The sequence below is a fragment of the Lepisosteus platostomus genome, chromosome 23 (genome assembly GCF_059453375.1).
Source record: "Lepisosteus platostomus isolate fLepPlt1 chromosome 23, fLepPlt1.hap1, whole genome shotgun sequence".
NCBI lineage: Eukaryota > Metazoa > Chordata > Actinopteri > Semionotiformes > Lepisosteidae > Lepisosteus > Lepisosteus platostomus.
This window is the reverse complement of record NC_142633.1, coordinates 6,330,173-6,352,564: the sequence shown is the minus strand read 5'-3', so window position 1 is coordinate 6,352,564 and position 22,392 is coordinate 6,330,173. Positions and strand designations below refer to the sequence as shown.

Here is a 22,392-nt window from a genome sequence, read left to right as displayed (position 1 = left end):
AATACTGAACTTGAATCTAGTCGTAAAATCTGATTAGAACAGGGAGCTTTAGTCTTCTGTCTTCCTCTGTGTCTTCTCATTCTCTTCTCTTCTCTCTGCTCCTACTTTCCTCTTCTCTCTGTAGCTGCCAGTTTTTCTTTTTCCTCTGTTCCTTCGATGAATTTATGGTTTCCACATTATTAGAAACCACTAAACAACTTAGACCCTGTCCTCTACAGGAAGATCTACTGTTTTATTGAACAAATGCCTCTGGGGTTTCCTTCTTTGGTACATTGGATCAGGGGCATGGAGAGGGCACAAACTATGCATGCCACTCCTCTAAGCCCGATACAGTGATATGCTTTCTCTCCATGAAAGAGAAGGCAAAACTTCATGCTTACTCAGAAGTGCTTCATTTTTAACCACATTGCTTGGTTGTGCACTATAATCTAGATATACTATCTCATGAGAGAGAGGGCAACTCCCTCTCAGTCCTTTGTGAATTGTGTTGCTTAAATTCCTCCCTGCTTTATTTCAGTGCTGCAAATGGGTGGCTTTCATGGTTCAAGGGTATGCATGTTTCCTGGTTGTATATATGGGTAACCTAGTGGTCTAATTTTATTGTGCCACAGCCTCTTGCTAACCAATCTATTGGTGATGGACCGGATTGTGAGAGGATGTCATTTTCCACTTCATAGCAGGCCACACTAGAAAACTTGTTATAATGGATGTATAGCCATTTACTGTAGGTTGTCTGATCACTTCCTTAACTGTGATCTAAATAATAGAAAGCTTTTCTGTGATGCAACCCATTGATCTTTCAATATTGAATGTATTCATAGGTGTTTTGCTGTTTGGTGTGGAGAGCTCAGGACTGGCCCAGTTGACTACAACGAAAGCTTCTATTATCATGCTAAACAAGTCCTATGCAGGGTCTCCTCCAGTGAATCTGGATGAAGACTGGCTGATGACTAAAATGAAAAAAGTTGGCAAAGGAGAATGGGATCAGTTTCACTCCCTCTTCTTCCATCCAGGAGGCAGCCTCTAAGATGTGGTAAAAAGTGGTGAATTTTACAAAGGTCCCCCTCCTGAGATTTTTATGCATACAAGCATTGTATCTAATAATTCACTTTACACTTATTATAATGTAGACCAAGATGGCTGTGTAACATACATTTTGTATTCAGATTCAAGTTTAAAAAATTGTTCCTATAAAATGAGATGGCTTGAAGTTAGTTCAGTACATTTTCCCCTTCCAAATCATATCAATTTTGATGCATCACTGACTCTTTGCTTTGCCATAGTATTTCATTACAAAGTTAATGTCCCGGAGTGCATAAAACAGCTTGCAGTTTTGTATTTCAGTAGGATATGTAAGAAACAATGTTCATTATACCACCCCACAAATTGCACAATGTCCCATTCTTTTTATTTAGTTAATTTTTGTTGTGTTATTCCAACATTAGAAAAAGGAGTCTAGCCACTACCTGTAGTGGTTTTTAAAATAGACATTTGGCAAAATACATGCATCATTTTACATGGACATACACAACACATATTGTACACATCATTTCAAACTGCAGGTAATTGCTCGCTGTTTTACTGCCCAGTCTATAGAAACTCTATATGCTTATAGAAAGTCTAAACACCGTTTCCAACTTAAAACATTTTGTGAAATTGCAAACAAGACACATTCAATCAGAATGTATTTCACGTTCATTTATATATTGTTACACACAATCCCAAGTGAAAGACAAACATTTTGAAAAGTTGTTGCAAATGAAAATCTCGGAAAATGGATAATAACCGTACACACCACTTTAACAGTAACAGGACTTGTAAATTAGGAAGGAATTCACTGTGTACTGTTTTGGTACACTTGCTTGCACTCTAACTGCCTTCACCTCACTGTTGTGTTTTAAGATCTTGCCTACAGTACGTATGACTAATTCTGATCATTTTGTACTGCAATTAAAGCCTCAACGCTTTTTTACCCCAGTGATCGCCCTGCGTTTGCTGCTTCCTGAACCCGCACTAGTTTAACAGCTGCTTCTGACAAAATCCGTCTGTGTGATGTATCAGAATAACGGTGTCAAGGGGAAGATTAATCTGTACTTCAAACTTAGAAAAATGATCTATCTGTGGGTTATATATTTATTGGGTAATATTAAAAAAATATCATTACATACACACGTATTACAAAGCGCCCCTTTAATTTGTTAGCAATGTAATTCGGGACTTCTATTAAACATTTAGTATTTTGTAAATTTGGAAAAAACACACAGTAAAGCTCACTTTAACAATATATGCAGTACAGAATCACAAGCTCAAGGGCGCTACGGACCGCAATCCTGTGTCATAGTCACTGGCTCACCGGGTTTGTGGAGACCTGTGATGTGGAATGAGACTCTCAGTACACAGTCCGCGCACTGACTTGTCCACATGTATATATTTATATACAGCTCACATTCGTAAAGTGAGCATTTCAAACTGTGCCATGTAGCAACACTGAAGTCAAGAGGAGTTGATCTTCAGAATTGTAACTGTCCGGGTTTATCTAGAATTATTGTCCCGTGTCTAAAGAATCAAAACTTAGGCAAACTTAGGCAGAGGGAGTAACTCTTCTCTGTTTTCTCATGATATATTTTTGTCCATGGTTGAATTGCAGCCTGAACAGTGTTTTGGCTGCTTTCCGCTGTTTCACACACACACTGTGCTGCCTGCTCACACTGTCCTGTGTCACAGTACAGCACATGTCTGACTCCTGCCTTATCTAGCACTGCTTTACCATCTCCAGCAGTAAAGTATTATAGGCTCATGTTAAAAGCAATAAATGGAGGGTGCTAAATAGATGCATCTATTCCAAAAGCACCACCAAATGAATCAGCTTTGCATAAAGTGTCCCTTGTGATAAACAGTTCCATGGTTATATTTCAGGTCGGATACCAGGATTACTATCAGCACCACCAGAGTTTCTAATTAAGAACCTTATATTACATTCTCACGCAACTTCAGATCAGTTTTCACATTTCTGAAAACCTTTAGAGAAATGTCCTATAATTTTTCTTGAACCTCTCTCCACTCGCCCTAGTTTCCAGGAGTGAAGAACGCTAACTTGAGCGAATACATAGAGGCTCTCTTCCTCCTCTTGAGGTATCAAACCTCCAGCCTGGGAAAACACTGTATTCAAAGTCTGAAATGCTCTAATTAAAAATGTCTGATGTACCAGTAACTTTGACACAGAACTGCAGGATCAGGGAATACCACCATTGGGCCTGTGAAAGCACTTGTGTGTGTTCTTTATGTGCAAATTGTGACTATTCTGTCAAAAGGAGCTTTGCCTGTATGTTTAATCAGAGTGTCTTAATTAAAAAAAAAATTGTATGAACTGTTTAATATACAGTATGATTCAAATTAAAGCATTACTAACCAATTAAAGGATCACTGTGCAGTACATGGGTGAAATAATGAAGATCCTTTTTTATACATCCTAATTTTAGGATTGAGGATAAATTTAATGAATTAAAAAAAAATTACAACTGGTTTTTGGATTACATCCTGGAAATTGTTTTGGCTGCTTTCCCCTATTTAATACACACTGTGCTGCCTGCTCACACTGTCCTGTGTCACAGTACAGCACATGTCTGACTCCTGCCTTGTCTAGTTTACCATCTCCAGCAGTAACTTATTGGACTCCTGTTATGGTGGGGTGAGGTTGGTATAAAAGCAAAATTACCAGCAAAAACCACTGTAATTTAACTTTTGACTGTAGCGTAATCTGCAAAGGATTCCAACTCTCATGGATTACTGTAATACAGTATGAAAATTAGTACCATTAGCTTAAAATTAGAAAGTGACGCATGAGGCTCTAAGACTATCTATTGGCTTGACAATAGGACCTCACAGGCTGTAACTCAACCACAGGCAAAGTACGACATGAGAGAACACAGAGGTCCCTCCAAACTGACTGTCTATGTTTTGAATTTTTAGAGACGGGTGAATAATTCTAGATAAACCCAAACAAACAGCCCCAGTTTTGAAGATTAACTCCCCTTGACTTTAATTATGTTGCTACATAGTACTGCACATCTGCTGACAGATGGGGGTACAATGTTAAAAAACATGGAATTCAATTCAATTCAGCTTTATTTGACATTATACTTACGCGGGTGTATAGTATAGTGAAAAGTGTTTCTCATTAGTCACTCAGGTGCAGTATATAAATAGAACAGAAGACAGGACAATAGACTGTAACACAATAACAGTGTAACTAAATGAAAGTGTAATCAAACTCTGCAAATAAGCAAACAGAGAAAGGAATACAACAGGACAAATACAGTGCAAAAGTAATTCGTGGAACAGTACAAAAATAATATGGTGATTAATAAATATTACATCTAGTACAGTTTTAAGTACAATTTCGGCTTACATTCAGTTGTCGTGTATGTAGTGGTGTTGGAGTACAGTCATTGTGGGTACAGGAAGAAGTTAGGAGAGATCATAGTATGATGGGAGGGAGTGGGGGAGTCACCTGTTTGAAGGCTCTGGGGAAGAAGCTATTTTGGAGTCTAGTTGTGTGTGACTGGAGCGTCTGGATCCTTCTGCCAGATGCGGTGCAGCTGCCATACCAGACTGTGATGCAGCTGGTCAGTATGCTCTCCACCGTACATCTGTAGAAGTTGGTGAGGATCTGTGGATGCAGGCGTATTTTCTTCAGCCTTCTCAGGAAGTACAGCCGCTGTTGTGCCTTCTTGATGAGACTGGAGGTGTTGAGTGCCCATGTGAGGTCCCTAGAGATGTGAACACCTAGGAATTTGAAGTTATTCACCATCTCCACCGCAGACCCTTTGATATAGATGGGGGAGTGGACTTTTCCTTGTCTCCTGAAGTGAAAGATCAGCTCTTTGGCTTTGCTGATGTTGAGACATAGGTTGTTGGTCTGGCACATAGGTGTTTTATCTCCTCCCTGTAGGCAGTCTCATGGTTGTCAGTGATCAGGCCCACGACTGTGGTATCGTCAGCATACTTGATGATGTTGTTTGTGCTGAACTTGGCAGTAGTTGTGGGTGAACAGGGAGTAAAGCAGTGGGCTGAGCACATACTGTAGCCTTCAGTGTTCAGGGTGAGCGTGTTGGAGGTGAGGTTGCCAATCCTGACAGTCTGGGGTCTGCTGGTGAGGAAGTCTAGGATCCTGCTACAGAGGGTAGTATCTAAACCTAGAGTCCTGAGTTTGGTAGAAAGTTTTATGGGTATGATGGTGTTAAATCCTGAGCTAAAGTCAATGAACAGCATTCTTGTATGGGTGTTCCTTTTATCCAGGTGGGTTAGTGTGGTGTGTAAAGCTATAGAGATTGCATCCTCCGTGGAGCGGTTTGTGCGATATGCAAACTGGAGAGGATTAAGTGTTTTTGGAATGCTGGCTTTAATGTGTGGAATAAGCAGATTTTCAAAGCACTTCATTATGATAGGGGTGAGTGCAATAGGACGGTAGTTGTTCAGGCATGTGGGTGCTGATTTTTTAAAATATGGATTCTCTGCTCTGAGAGAGCAGTTTCAGTTTTTACACAGCCAATTCTGAAACTGATGTTTCTCCAGGTCCTTTCCAGCAGGAATCATGGCTTTAAGAAGTAAAAAGTTTCAAGAGGTTCCAGAAACATGGTTCTCCATGCAATAGTATAGTTTGGAATAAATCCAATGTAATAACCATATTTCTGTTTTTGATTCATGGAGTTGTAAAGGAATTTAATAACAGGAATTTATCAGGTCCCATTGGAGGACAATATTTATACTGTAAATTTATGGGAAGCTGCATCGTGTGAATTGGCTGAGAAAGTGAAATCACAGCCAGAACAGCTAAAATGAGGATGTTTGGCCAACAACCTCCTCATGCTTCGGTCGTCTCTTTGTATCAGCAAAGTGAAGGGCATACAACCTTCCTCTGCAAGAGCAATCATTGTATAACTCAAGATCTGGACAAAACTGATCTAGTGTAATGAAACCAGACCCTGGATTGACCAGCAATCTTCTAAAGAAGTGTTTCTCATGTCTGGCTTCTCAGAGATCTCCCTTAAACCTCTGGCGAAAACATTGCAGCATGCCATATTCAACTGGATTACTCTCCAAACGCTTATAGTGCAGCCCGTAAATACATTATTTGGACAGTGACAATTTTAGTTGTACACCAGCACATTGGATTTAAAATGAAACAATGGCAACAAGTTTAAAGTGCAGAATGTCAGCTTAAATTGGAGGGTATTTACATATGTATTGGGTGAACCATATAGGATTCATAGCTCTTTTTATACACATTTCCCCCCATTTCCTGATTGTTTTGGGGGCTTTTTCCTTTCAGTCTTGTCTTCAGTAAGTGACATGCATGCTCAATGGGATTCAGGTTGGATGATTGACTTGGCCAGTCAATAACATTCCACTTTTTGGACTGAAAAACTCCATGGTTGCTTTAGCAGTATGCTTGGGGTCGTTGTCCTGCTGCAATGAGAGCCAGCAGCCATGTCACCCTGCAACTCACAACTGGCAGCCCACTGAAGCTAAGCAGGTGTGATCCTGGTCAGTACCTGGATGGGAGACCTCCTGGGAAAAACTAAGGTTCCTGCTGGAAGAGGTGTTAGTGGGGCCATAGGCCAGCGGTCCATGTGGGTCCTAATGCCCCAGTATAGTGACAGGGACACTATACTGTAAACAAGCGCCGTGTTTCTGATGAGACGTAAAACCGAGGTCCTGACTCTCTGTGGTCATTAAAAATCCCAGGGTGTTTCTTGAAAAGAGAAGGGGTGTAACCCCGGTGTTATGGCCAGATTTTCCATGCCTCCTAATAATCCTCCTCTATGAATTGGCTACATTACTTTGTTCTCCTCCCCCCCACTGACGGCAGGCGGAGCGACAAGCCAGTTGGAGTATTCTGGGTGGCATTTACTGGCAACGTCAGTTCAAAGATTTGGTTCAAACCACCAAATGGAGACGGGCGTGCCGACAAGCGGACCCTGCTGATGCGGGATTAACGCTAGGATGAGAGAGATTGTCCTGCTGCAATGAGTTTTGAAACATTTGATTGGATCTGAGCAGATTAGCTGCTTCTGTACACTTCAGTATTCATCCTGCTGGTGCCATCTGCAGTCACATTAATAAAGACAAGTGAGCCAGTTCCACTGGCATCCAAATATGCCCAAACTATGAAACTACCTCCACCATGTTCCACAGATGAGGTGGTATGTTTTGGATCATGAGCAGTTCCATTTTTTCTCCCCACTTTTTTCTTTCCATCACTCTGGTACAGGTTAATCTTTGTCTCATCTGTCCATAAAGCTTTGTCCCAGAACACTAGAGGCTTTTTATGTGCTTTTTAAGAAAACCATAACCTGGCCTTTCCTACCAGCGGTTTGCATCATGTAGTGAACTCCCTGCCATTATGCTGGTGTATTCTTTTCTTTATGGTAGTCTTAAACACATCTACAGTATACCTTCATCCTGGAGTGTTGCCAACCTGTTCAACAGTCGAAAAGGGGCTTTTCTTCACAATTGAAAGTATTCTTCACTCATCCACTACTGTGGTCTTCCAGGTCACTTGCTATTGCTAAGATTATGAGTGCATTCTTGCTTCTATAAATGTGCCAAACAGTGTTTTGGCTATGTCTGATTTTTCAGCCTCCTGATGGCCCACTTTAATGGCAAAAACACTTCTTCGGTCCTCGTGTTTAGAGAGGACAGCAACAGACTCCAGATGCAAATGCCACATCTAGAATCAACTCTAGACCTTTTGTTAGCTCTCTTGTGCATGAACTCATAATGAAACACACAGATGGCCAAGAAACAACTGGGCAGCCAATTGTCCAACTACTTTTGGTCCCCTAAAATGGGAGGACTATGTCTAAAAGGGCTGTGATTCCTATATGGTTCACCCAATAGGGATGTAAATACCCTCCAATTAAAGCTTACATTCTGCACTTTAACCTCAGTCATTTCAAATCCAATGTGCTGGTGTACAGAGCCAAAACAACAATTGTGTCACTGTCCAAATATTTACGGACAGCACTATATATGGTATTTGTATTCTTAGATCGCACAAAAGCAGATAATGACGAACAAATACAACTTCACAACTGCTAGTATTTGCCCATTAATTGAATAATGTGCTTCATACAGGTCTTTGCCAGATCTATGGCTACTTTTTGAGGTCAAGGATTTCTTCCTTTATTCCCACTCTGGGCACTGAAGCTCCAAGCCATCTTCCAGTAACAACCGTCTCATATCCAAAGATGGTGATCACCTTTGCTTTGTAAGGAACAATCTGAAGTGTGATGATACAGTATGTCTGTTTTTTTTCTCCTGAGCACCTTGTATGAAAAACAAAATTCTTTATGGCATTCATTTAATTTTATTTTACAAATATATTAAATTTGTTTTTACCTGTATGTTTATATCTGGAAAACGCAAACTGTTTTAATGAGAAATATTTATGTCTTCATAATCTTATAGCTAGATACAGTAGGGGCATCACGTTATGTAATGAGGTCAATGTTGCCTTAATTTTCCCCCCCAAAAATGGAATTATACTTGATATCTTTCCAAAAAGTATGAGAGGGGGGTGTTGCCTATGCCCTAGCTAAACTCCACTCTGGTTTGGTCCAAACGGGCTTACTTAAAAAAGGTTCCAACTTAAGCGCTTACTCTTTAAAGCGCTTTGAGTTCTTCCAGAATGAAAAGCACTATATGTTTTGGCTGCAGCTGGACTCATTATCCAATTTCTCTTACACACCCCTTCCTTCACTATTTCAACAATCAGTTCACCCAGTTACATTGCTTGGTATTAGGATCTCTTCTACCTCCTGAGCTCACCTCGCCCTTTCCTTCTCAGTACCTTTTTCTACCTGGTCTGGACTCCCTCAACGTCACCTCTTTGGTTTTGATTTTGGATTTCTCACTCTTGCCTCTCCCCTATCAGATTTGTTTGCCTCTCCTCTTGCCTCCTACCTGGTCTTGACCCTGCCTGGAATAACCGACCACTCTCCCTCCTCGCCTGCCTTGGATACTTCAGCTACCTCGCCTGGAGACCCGCACAGGGTTCGTAAATTACATTGTTCTTACAGAATACCAAACCTGCTACATGAATCCCGCGGATCAGGACGATCCTTTTTCCATTCTCTTACACTATATAAATGTAAGGAATTATGATTGTAATTGAGGGCATTAGCAGTTTAGGTCAGTAGAGACACTGGAGACAGCAGAAAAGAGTTGATCAGCTTTATCACAGTGCTGGGAGACCACCCTCTCCCTGTATGTTGTGTAAAGAGAGTTGTCAGCAAAACAAGGAATTACAGTTCTTTACAAGGACATGCGCACAGGGGTGTGTGCAGTGTTATTCATTCATTTAAGACTGGAAGGTTTTTTGCAAATTATACGTTTTTCTGCGTAGTAAAATATAAAAAAATTGGTTCATGTAAAAGAAATTTACATATCATCACACTTCAGATTGAGCAACTTTGCCTGAGGGCCTGGGATGTGCTTAAAATAAGCTGCATAAAACAGAGAAGATCAGTCAGCAGCACAGTTCTGAGAAACCGATGGCCTTTAAGATTGCCGCTCCTATGTGATGGCCCCGAGGCAGGACCACAGGGGAGCAGTGCTTCTCTACAGGAAGTACTGTACTTGTCTTTGAGAGACAACAGCTGTCAAGCTTGAGCGCTGGTGGCTGTCTTCCAACACAAAGTTTCAAAGCAGCTTTTCAGAACACAAGGTGAGCGAAACTCCTAATCTGACACCATCGTAAAATAGCACTTGCAACTTCTGTGGGTTAATCAAAAACTGAATGTTTGCTTAAAGGAAAAGACACCTCTCAGGATGACCTGGTGGAATAATTGAAAGAAGTGTTGGAGTGTGTGTCTACTTATTAGCTTAGCAATCAAACATCCACTACCAACTCTCTCCATCACACAGGTCCACACCAACAGATCAGCCTTTAAACCATCGATCTCCTGTCTAAGGAAGGCTGGTGGTTCCACTGCTGACAAGATGAGGAAGACCAAGCTGTGTAGGAGACTAAGTATGTGTAATGTTCTGCTGCTTCAGGTAGTGTAAGCCATAGCCCATTTTCAAAAATAAACCAAGAGCAGGCAGGAATCAGGGAGCAAAGTGTGTGCAGCCAGCAGGGGACAGCACGTGAAATTCGGCCCATAGGCTGAATCCAAAGTAGATGATTTTCAAAGCCGGAATGCCACTAAAGAGCAGCACAAAGGCTCAGCAGATTTCATCATATTATACAGTATGCTATACATAAACTCCAATTTACTGTAACTGTTCTTTCCTTTTAAAGTCTTCAGTCTGGGAATCAAGTTTTTGAATTAATTTTTAACTTAAAAAAAGATGTGTCTAAGTCATAAATGTTCTAATTTTGCAACATGGAACACAACAAGAATGAACTACAAGAAAGAGCTCTATAGAGAAATGCAAACAGCAGAAGGGATCGACTGCCGAGACAAAGAGCCGTGGAGAACAGTTGGTGCCTGAGACCACCTTTGCTGAGGGGATTATGGAAGGAGGGGCTCGTGTAGTCCCCAGCTGGGACTCAGTTAAGGACCTGATAGGCCTGATCTCGGACTTCATGCAACCAACCGGCAGTCCCTTTAAGAAGGTATAGACCACATCCAATCAGATAACCACTCACCTTACCTGTCCACCACCACACCTCCAAACCCCAGCATACTTTAGGGCTGTCTGCAGTAACCCCAGTGCTCAGTATTGGGTGTAAATTCCTGTTGAGCTCTACTCATTCCTTATGTTTTGTCTTGGATTAGGCTTCCCTGGTTTTCGGAACTCGTTCCTTTTAGACTGCGGTTTAAGGACTTCACTTCTGGCTTATTGCTCTCATCTACTGTATCGGCTACCTGGGCTTTTGGGTTTCTGCTCTCTTTTCGACCACAATGTCTGCACTACACTTCTGGCTTTGTGTTTCTCGCCATCTGGAAATTTTCTCACCGATCTAACTCTGCTCAGGATCCAATACTCTACTCTAGCGGTTCTTCTCTTGAGAAGCCACAGCCTGCGAAATTGAACTCTGTTGTGGCAGTGGCATCACTTTATGTAACAAGCTCCATGTCGCCTTAATAAAAAAAAAATGGAATTATACTTTATATCTTTCCAAAAAGTATGAGAGGGGGGTGTTGCCTGTGCCCTAGCTAAATTCCTGTCTGGTTTGGTTCAAACGGGCTTTCTTAAAAAAGGTTCCGACTTAAGCACTTACCCTTCAAAGCACTTTGAGTTCTTCTAGAATGAAAAGCACTATATGATACGGCTGCAGCTGGTCTCAATCAAGCCCTCATTATCCAATTTCCCTTACACACCCCTTCCTTCACTTTTTCAACAATCAGTTCACCCAGTTACATTGCTTGGTAGTAGGATCTCTTCCACCTCCTGAGCTCACCTCGCCCTTTCCTCCTCAGTACCTTTTTCTACCTGGTCTGGACTCCCTCAACGTCGCCTCTTTGGTTTTGATTTTGGATTTCTCACTCTTGCCTCGCCCCTATCGGATTTGTTTGCCTCTCCTCTTGCCTCCTACCTGGTCTTGACCCTGCCTGGAATAACTGACCACTCTCCCTCCTCCCCTGATTTGGATACCTCAGCTACCTCACCTGGAGACCTGCACAGGGTTCGTAAATTACATCGTTCTTACAGAATACCAAACCCGCAACGTGAATCCCACGGATCAGGACGATACTTTCTCCATTCTCTTACACTATATTAATGTAAGGAATTATGATTGTAATTGAGGGCATTAGTAGTTTAGGTCAGTATAGACACTGGAGAGATCAGAATAGAGTTGCTCAGCTTTATCACAGTGCTGGGAGACCACCCTCTCCCTGTATGTTGTGTAAAGAGTGTCTTTACAAGGAGACGCACACAGGGGTGTGTGCAGTGTTATTCATTTAGTTAAGACTAGAAGGCTTTTCGCAAATTATACGTTGTTCTGCATAGTAAAATATAAAAAATTGGTTTATGTAAAAGAAATTCAGTGAGGTTTATGTGACTTGAAATGGTGTTCTTCAGTGAAAATAAACTAAAAAAACAGGCTCCCTCCCCAAGCCCCCCCTTACTCCTCCATGACCTCTGTTTCTGTCCGGAACATTCCAAGTGCCATTGTTTAGCAACCAAGATATCTTTCACTTGGAGCCTCAGAAACCTTCATATTTGTTTTTTTTATTGTTAAATATTTCATATTGATTTATTTATAAGATATTAAAAAATCAATCTGAAATTCTTCTTCATACCTTGTCCAGAATTAATTTAAGTACAGCAGCATCACATGTGTAGAACATCTATTTCCCAACCTCTAGGGGTACACAGGGAAGTGTATACTACCTGGGAAAATCCAAATGTCTTTATCATGAGGAAAAATAGACTGATAATCTAGTATACTGCATCACATTCATTGGTTGATCCATACTCCATGATCCACGAAGGAGTCTGTAAGTTACTCATTTTTGCTGCCACCTGATCTGTTTTATGTAGTAATTTACCTTTTAAAGACCAATCCAGCCCCCTGGAAAAAGTTACAGTACTCAATCTTAGTTACTCAGATAATTCAGGTTTTCTTCTGAGTACCTTGTTTAAAAAAGATTGCTTACCTAAAAAAATACAGTGCCTAACAAATGCAATCAGACCATTCTTCTTGTGTCCCATATTGCAAATTTAGAAAATCTATGACTTAGACACATCTTTTTTTTAAACTTTAAAATTAATTCAAAAACTTGATGCCCAGACTGAAGACTTTAAAAAGAAAGATTTGTTACAGTAAATGGGAGTTTATGTATAGCATACTGTATATTATGATTAAATGACGTCAAGAATTTATTATGAATTACTGACAGATGATTCTTATTGAACTTGGTTTTTGACAACTGTCTCAAACATCTGCTATAAACTCCATTTCACTAGGAATAATAATAATAATAATAATAATAATAATAATAATAATAATAATAATAATAATAATAATAATAATTGCTTACACTTATATAGCGCTTTTCTGGACACTCCACTCAAAGCACTTTACAGGTAATGGGGACTTCCCTCCACCACCACCAATGTGCAGCATCCACCTGGATGAATAACACAAACAACCACGAACTAAGCTTATTGAAGAATAAACCTATTACTTGTTCCTTTGCAGCCTACACATGCTGACGCAGCTACCCACCTGAATTATTATCTTCTAGATTTCTTTTTGCTTTCTTTTGCTTCTCTTGTAACGCACTTTGAGAAGATACTCAGACTGTCTCTGATGCTTTTATCTCCCCTCTTGTAAGCTTACGTCCTGCAATTGTTGTTTTATTTGGTTGAGCAGTTTGAAATGTTTTTGAGTTGTGTGGAGCTCTCTGTTGCAGTTTGTGGATAAGTTTCCATTTTTTTGTGACTTTCTGTTTTTTTCTGATTGCTTTCGGGGAGAGTGTGATGGGAAAAGAGGGACTATCAAGAAGAGAAAGAACGAGAACGCGGCAGGTGTAAATGTTATTGTTCAGCAATAAACCTTTACAGGAATATTTGTCTCCATGCAGTTCCCGTCCGTACAGGCAGAGTGTTTAACCACCACCGCACAAAGCCTACAGTTACACCCACGTGATATCCCTCCATTATAACCAAGCACCTAGTCTTCTTCAAACCAAGCCACTCTAGAGATCTTCATGGTCATTTTCAAATCATTTCATCTTCTGCTTTCCACTTCCTTCATATCTGTAGCTTCTGCGGTGAAGCCAACTCGTGCTGTGTACCCTTTTCCTACTCATTCTGAGTCTCGTCCATCCAAATGTCAGTTGGTTTATCTCTCCACTCTGATTGAGATTCCCAAACTAGCCTCTGAATTACTCCATCTCCCTGGCTCCAGATCAACTCACTGTTTACTTTATGGCCTTTCAGCTGTAATATTTGCAATCTGTGACCTCCAACAGCAAGACCATAGACGCTGTACCTAGTGTTGAAGTTGACAAGGTCATGGCATGCCTCTTTGATTCACTTCCTTTTCCCATTTACTATTATCAGCCCCATTGGGATTGCCATTCAAAAATATTCTGGAGAAAAGATCTTGATAATTGATATACTGGCCCCTGTCCCCCATATGTCCTCTCTACCAAGCACCAACAGCCTCATTGGGAAACCAAGTACTGTATGTCATCACAAAAATCCTGCTGTACTCAAATGAAGGGAAATGTTCAAAACAAATAAACTGATTATTATATAAATGAATCTTCTAAATTGAATATTATATAAATAGTATTATACAAAAAGTTAGAAAATAGATGTATGGATTATACACTTAACCCTTTAATTACAAAGGGACCCTACCATTTTGAATTATAGTTCCTGATTGTGACAAAAGAAATAGTTCTATTAAATTAGACTCTGTATCATACATATGTTTCCTTGTGAACTCATTGACAAATGGTATTAATGGATATGTTTAAATTAAGGGAGGAATTTACTGTTTGCATTTGTCTTAAGATAATACATTTGTCATTCATGTCGGGTATGATTTGGTTTAGTTTTTATTCAATTTTTTATGTTACATATTAAAAACATTTTGAACATGTTGTTTCGCCACACTGTGTCTTTTATGAAGACACTGGACTGAAACTGCAGTCACATAAGTCATTTCCCAATCTTTGCTGCAGTTCAAGAAATACTTCTGTTTTAATTTGGAAATCAAATTTTGGGGAAACAAATGAATTTCAGTTACATAAAAGCAGGAATATTAAAAAATGCAAACAGTTTCGATATACTGTACTTACAGAACTTGTTCTGTCTGCAAATGTGTCTTTGATGTGTTTTCAAGAAAAAACTGATATCTGCATGTGAAAGGGGAGTGTTGTAGGATAATATCCAATCCAAAACGTTTTAAGGTGTTTTTAGTTTTATACTGTATGTATAAATATGAAGCTGAGGACAGGCATTTACAGTCAGAGAGGAAGCACTGAAGAAATCGTTACCTTGATACTCATACAGTACCTGCTGGACCAAGTGTGATTCAAAAGCTGCTTTCTTCAGAGTGTAACCAAGGTAAGTTTCATTTCATAGCTGATGTGTTACAGGTCATCATTACAGTGTTTTACAGTATTTTCTCCAATTTACAATTGTATAACCACCGTAAGTGTTGTGATTTGCCTTCAGAATGTTTTACTATACTATATCATAAGAATATCAAGAAAATACCATGGCAATGTTTCCTGGAATCATTACTATCCCACAGTACATTTACTTTAGTAAATGTCTGATACTGCTGTACACCATAATATTCCCAAGGGCAAGCGTTGTACATTACTGTTACCAATCCTATGTATGGTCCTACTGCATCTTGCTTGACTAAATAATAATCACATAACTGTACATGTATCTGTCCTGTTCCTTGTTTCTCTGTGCTTTACTTGTTCTTCTGGTTTGTCTTGTTGTCTGGGGCTATATATTTCCGGGTCTCACTTTCCTCTCGCTCGGTATTGGGATTGGTTGTAGAGAGGCTCGCCTCATCACGTCGCCCCACATCCGCTACCTGAGGTCTTATGTCTCGTTCCGACTTCGCCCGATACCTTGAGCCCAGAGCAAACCCCCTTATTTGCTCTGTTCCTGCCGCTACACATAGGGTCCTCCCTTCTTGCCGGTCTCTCTCCACAGCTATACCCCAGATTCAGTGACAGTTAGAAAATGGATGGGCGGATAATATGCTGTATATTTAATTATTAATTTGCTTTATAAAACTTTAAGCAGTATTCCATCTTTTTCATAAACGTTTTCTGCATCAGAGTCTTTAACTTATTCACTTGCTATGGTTATTTTGGAAACATTCTGGCATGCTCGTTTGAACTACCTAATGTTTATTATCATTATAAAATGATGTTTTCCATGAACACTTGGTGTCGTTATTGCTGTAATGGATAATGAAAAGCTTGTAGCTTCATTGAACCTTTTGTAGAAAATGGAAAAAGTAACACTAGTAGCTTTTAATTTAGCTCATCCAATTAGAGTGACATACTGTACTGTAAGTCATTCTTTGAAAGTCATTCAAATCACTTAAAACCTCTTTTTTGTTTTAAATAAGATATATTTTCTTATTGTTTCAAATAGTATATAAAGCCACTATGTACAATTCTAACAATAAATTGTCTGTTCTCTAATTACTATTAATTTATATTTCATTACGAATAATTCTGTTACTGCATTTAATTAAAAAATGAAAAATGTCAGTTAGTGTTACTGTACAGTATGATTGGTGCAGGAAAGCACTAATGGGTTAATAAACATTTACTTGTTATGATTAAAATAGGATTTGTGCAAAAGCCACATTAAGATAGATTCACTGTGCCACCTGGCAATTCCAGAGAGTAATGTAGTCCTGCAACAGATTATGTGAAAATCTAAAAAATGTTGGATTCTGAACATTGTCTTTTGTGGTTATTAAAATAGATATCTGGAAAAAACATACAAGCAAAGCCATGTTTGATAATCAAGTCATATTATATGGACATACAGTACACAACACATACAGTGCTAATAGGAATTTTACATACAGTTACACAATGTTTCCAAACTAAGACATTTTGTGACCTAATAGCCTGAAATCAAGACACATTTAATTAAAATGTATTTAATGTTCATTTACATATTGTAAGTTACAACCTCCAAGTGCAATGTAAATGCTCAAACAGAAAAGTAATTATAATTGAAAATCTAGAAAAGATTTTTTTATAAGTGGATACACCCCTTGGTAATACTATAGCAGTTGTAAATTAGGAAGGAGTGAACTGTGTATTGTTTATGTATAGTTTCTCACAGTGTACTTGTCTTCACCTCACTGCTGTCTTAAGAACTTATCTATATATGATTAATTTTACTCATTTCTTCCTACAAATATGACTTCAATCCACACTAGCATAACAATTAAAAATTAAGAAATTCATTATTAATTGCCTCTGACACAACCCGCTTGATGTATCAGAATAAAAGTCTCAAGGGGAAAATTAACACAGTATGCAGTTGGTAGTTTGGCATACTGTATATTTGTGGTACTGTAGATGTAACATGCATTATTAGAATATTAGGAAACTTCTAAGTAGTAAGTACCTACTTGTAAGTTATGTGAAAAATAATGTTATTTTGTGTATGGAATTCCGTTTTGCAGACAGACAGAAAGTTGACCTCATCTTCAGAAAGAGACCATGTCTGACCAGGTTAAGACTTCAGGAGCAGCAGACAATATGTGTGAGTATGTAGAGAACTGACATTGTTTCACAGATAAACTGTATTTGCAAATCTACAGGAGCTGTCTGAAGGGATAAAATGGGCACTCAGGGCACCATCAACTCCCATGACAGTGAGCTCAAAGGCTGAGACTCCGATATCAATGACTCAGAAATTAATCTTGAATCTGATCTACACGAATTACTCTATAATGTCAAGATTGAAGGTTTCAAAGTTCCAGAATTTTTTTAACATGTCATGTAACAGAAAACACATGAAAGAGCTCTACAGCCAGATAATATTTAGATTCTAAACAGTTCACTTAGAATAATAAATACTGTATGTAAAACAATTTCAAGTTTCTCACTGAATGTTTTGATTAATTATTTTCCCACTTTGGGAGGACACCAAATCTTAATAAACCATTACAATCTGTCCTTTTTTCTTATTGCTTTGTTTTCATTAGTTAGATTTTATATTAAATGTATTACTATTATATAATGGTCTTTTAAAGATTAGGATATTTGAAGTTGGTGAAATTGGTTATTTTTTTCACTATTTGATTATAAAAGTTATTTTTTTTTGGAAAGGTATGGTGCTGTTTGCCATGGAAAGATCAGGGCGTATCAAGATTGGACTGCCCCCAAATAATTACAATGACAACTTCAGTGAGTATTCGAAATATGTGGGAAATCTGCAAGGCATCTCTCACGTCGCCTTCAGCCCTCAAGGAACAATGTTTGCAGTCTGTAATGCACAGCTGTATTCTGGGTCTCCTCCAGCGAATCCAGATGAGAACTGGCTGAAGCAGAAAGCTCGGTGTGTAGGAAGGTCTGGGTGGGATCAAGTTCATTCCCTCTTCTTCCATCCAAACGGCACACTCTATGTTGTCATGAAGAGTGGTGAACTGTACAGGGGTCCCCCTCCTGAGAATGAGTACGTGTCCTGGATGTACAGGGTTGCTACGAAGATAGGAACTGGAGGATGGTGCTTCCCTTCTCTGTTCTTTGACCCTGCGGGTATCCTGTACACTGTGACCACAGAAGGGAATCTGCTTAAAGGAAGCCCTCCGAATGATATGAACTACATCTGGAGTAAAAACAGTGAGATTATTGGAACTGGAGGCTGGACAGAACTTACCCATTTCATGGCCTTCTCTCCTGATGGCAATCTGTGGTGTGTCTCCAAGAATGGAGGGAAGATCTACACTGCCCCACCACCCAGGATTGCCAGTGATAACTGGATTGGAAGAGCACAGAATCTTGGATCTGGCTACAATCAATTCCCAATCCTCGCCCTCACGCAAGATAAAACCATAAGTCAAATTTTAAGTTTGGATTTTTCTGTTAAAGATGCAAAGATTCTTTCAAAAGAGCCTCTGACAGTTGGGCAACATGACTGTGACAACTCTACCGGCTCTGTTCCTTACACTGCAACTTTCGAGTAAGTGCTGCATTCTAAGTTGTATTTTCATTTTTCTGTATATCACAAAATACACAATATTTACAAAAATTACACACAAAATACACTGCCAATAGATCTAAAACTTAAATTGTAGGACTGCTGGTAATCATTTGGCAAATTTAACACAAAGATGTTTAAGGGTAACAAAATGTGAATTTAATGATGTCTGAAAATTTATTTTGAGATATTATTAAATGAAAAATCTACCTTTAGATTCATTTCTACATATATGTTCAACTATAACCTGTCAGTAAATCACTTGACTCTCAATTTGACTTTAAACAATTTTAAAAATGTTATAGAAGTGGTTAAGAAGAATCACCACACTGCAACACAACTGGCAGGTGTGAGCCTGTATGGGAGACCTCCAGAGAAAGCTAAGAATGCTGCAGGAAGAGGTGTTAGTGGGACCAGTGGGGGGTGCCCACCCTGCAGTCTGGGTGGGTCCTAATGCCCCAGTATAGTGACGGGGACATTATAATGTGAGACGGATGAGACATAAAACCGATGCCCTGACTCTCTGTGGTCATTACAAATAACAGGGTGATTCTCAAAAAGTGTAGGGGTGTTACCATGGTGTCCTGGACAAATTTCAGATTGGAATTTAACAATCATGGTCTCCCAGTAATCTCCATCTATGAATTGGCTTCAACTCTCTGTTCTCCTCCCCATTGAGAGCTGCTGTGTGATGAGTGTATTGGTGCACTCTGGCAGAGCTACTCATTGATGGTAGTGGAGGGGAGTCCTTGTTACTTGTAATTATTATCTTCATCATCATCATCATCATCATCATCATCAATGTACTGCAATACATTTGAAAAACTACCAACTTACCTTCCTGTCCACTCTATATATGCTGAATTTAATGATGATGTCATGAGGGTATTTTCGGGCTTGAGGAGAATTAGAATATGTGACAGAAAAGATGAAGGAACACCAGCAGAAGATACAAAAATTACTAACATTGCAAAAGAACAGCCAAAAACTTGCAAAGAAACTACTTCGAAACTGTTGAATCCTGAGTTTGACTCTAGTCCAGTCCTCCTCCGTGAGGATTTTGCATGTTCTTCTCATGGTCAATGGCTTTACTTAGATAGATAGATACTTTATTGATCCCGTGAGGGAAATTGCAGATGCACCATCAGCTGTCTGTGTCTGGGAGGTTCCACACCTGGAGAGTGTCAGCAGGTTTGGGTAGGCTTTAGTCAGCCACAATTTGAGCAAGCAGTAACAACATGAAAAAACCCTGTCTTGCCATTTTCACTATCTCTGAAGTTCATGAAATTCACCCGGCTGGTTTGTCAGGCAAGTACTTGCACAAGTCCTCCTTCTCCCAGTGTGGTGCAGCCAGGTTGATACAGTCTGCAGCTTTGAAACAAGAAGTTCTAAAATAGAATGTGATTTTTTTTTCAGGTTTTCTGAAACTATTTCCTTGGAAAGCTCTTTCACCCATTCTCATGAATTTACTCTGGCAGTTGGAGCATCAACAACCTTTCAAGCTGGAATCCCATTGTTGGCTGCGAATGAAACCACAGTCTCTATTAATGCCAGTACAACTCACAACTGGAGTTTTACAGAGACAGAAAGGAAACAGGTACAGTATGTTCCCAGTACTGGATTAAGCTATTGAAGATGAATGGTGCCTTTAAGCCCCCTGGGCTGTTACTCAAAGAAATTGAGCAAGACATCGCTGTTTTGTATATGTGGAATGGAAGAAGAAAACAGGGCACTTGACTAACATGGTGACTTTGATACTAGAACACTGTTGTTATGCACATTTTAACTACAACTTAACTCCTTAAATTGCCTTGTTTTTTTATTAAGTTCAAGCACATCTGAAAAAGGCTCTACAGATGAAACACTGTCTCTTTCTTTCCCTTTCAGCGTGGAATAAACCTTTACCTCTTCCTTTGTTTTTTTTTATTGCCATAACCAGTGAACTGCTTTAGCTTACTGGTTTTGAATGCTGTATTTGTCCACTGTTTTCTGAAAGCAGAGACCCCAGCCAATGGCTTTTGCTTCTTTCATTGCAGATTGTTAATACATCCAGCCTGAATGCTACAGTGCCCCCTGGGGAGGCTGTGAGATTCAAGGCTGTAGTCCAGAAGGGGATCATTGATGTTCCTTACACAGCGAAGGTGCTCACTGTCTTCGGACACCAGACCACTATCACTGGGACATGGACTGGAGCTTCAGTTTCGAAAGTGGCAATAAAGGAAGAGCCTATTGTTAACTAAAACAGTTTAGTAGTTACATGCATGCAGATACTTTACCTTACAGAGTATATATGTATGAAAATGCCAGTAATTTAACATTCAAAGCTATTTAGCTTTTGCTGTTATCTAATAAAATGGGTATTTCCTTCAACAGCATAAGTATACTAATTTGCTTAATTTCTCTCTGATCAAGGAATTTGTTTGAATAAATTTCTCTTTTAAACTACAATTTGATATGATAATTAGAACTAATTGTATGCCAAGCCATTTGTGTTGGATTGTTCAGAGCTATTGCATTTAATCATCTTCACTATACGGTACTTGGGTTTTTTCCTTAATTTTTGTAATAATTAAAAAATGATTATGCAATAATTTCATTAAATTATGATAATATTACATTTCATTTCAATAATCATTTTGGTGCCTGGAACATATTTAGTATTTTTGTAATACTAAATAATTTAAAATGAGAAGTGCGTCAATAAAATATTTGAAGGGTGTATGTTTTCTGCTTGTCTCTCTTTTGTCTTGTTGACTACCAGTGTCCAATTCCGGTCCTGCAGAGCCTGAGTGCAGTTAGTCTTCTGGGTTACCTCTTTCTAAAGATTGGCATTTAATAAACCAAGCCCTGGTTCTTGAAGGCTTGAACGTGAATTCAACTTTTTTAAAGGAGTTTATGATGAAAGCTCAGCTGTCTGTAATTTGTAATTAATCAGGACATCACTTTCTCACTCAACCATCATAGATACTGTACATTATCTCCCTCTGTCCCTTACATTTGTCTTTCGCATCCCTCTTCCACCCCATCTCCACCTCTGCAGCTACCCCTTGGTCAGTGTTCTCTCTGCATGGCCTCCCAGATGGACTCTAGCCTCCTCCTCCTATGTCAGGAGGTTAACCCTGAGCCAAGTGGGCAAAGTTATCTTAACTTTCATTACTCGACCTAATAGTTAAATCTCTGTCACGGGAAATACCGTGAAATGTAGTTAAAGACTCTATGCGAGACGGTATAATCCGGAAGTGACTGGAGTAGGACATCAGGTAGGACACAGCAGGATCAGGGTGGGTGGAAACACAGGGGGTGGTGACGGCAGTGATCTGGTGCAGGGGGGGAGTGCAGGCGCACGAGTCCGAAAGGAAGTCAAGTAGGGGAAATCAGGGCGCAGTCCAAGGTCCAGGTGCCGGGAGATCCATCCAAGACAGACACAGGGAACAGGGAACGAGGAATACAGATAGTTAAAACATTGACAGGACAAGGCGCTCCGAGCCCCAGGCTCAGAAGGTCAGGACACCATGGTGAAGCCTGTGCTCTCGGGCCACTCCTGTGCCTGGTGGTAGGCGGGCTTCCGGGCATCCGTCTTCCAAAGCTGAGCCCTGAACTATGGAGACGCCGGGCTTAAATAGGGAAAACAGGATAAGACACAGCTGGGACAAATAAAACAGGCAACACATTGAAAAAGGTAGGAGCGCCTTACAGAGGAGGGATGACGGCCATCACAAT

General features: G+C 39.7%; 1 protein-coding gene across 1 annotated transcript; it reads left to right on the top strand.

Annotated features, from left to right (window-relative positions):
- Positions 1-14,929: 14,929 nt before the first annotated feature.
- On the top strand, positions 14,930-21,391 carry LOC148641927 (uncharacterized). The gene is made up of 5 exons (XM_088616983.1): positions 14,930-15,039; positions 17,153-17,232; positions 17,802-18,654; positions 20,089-20,269; positions 20,709-21,391. The coding sequence occupies exons 2-5, from the start codon at positions 17,190-17,192 to the stop codon at positions 20,910-20,912; spliced, it is 1,281 nt and encodes a 426-aa protein (XP_088473109.1). The 5' UTR covers positions 14,930-15,039; positions 17,153-17,189; the 3' UTR covers positions 20,913-21,391.
- Positions 21,392-22,392: the final 1,001 nt, after the last annotated feature.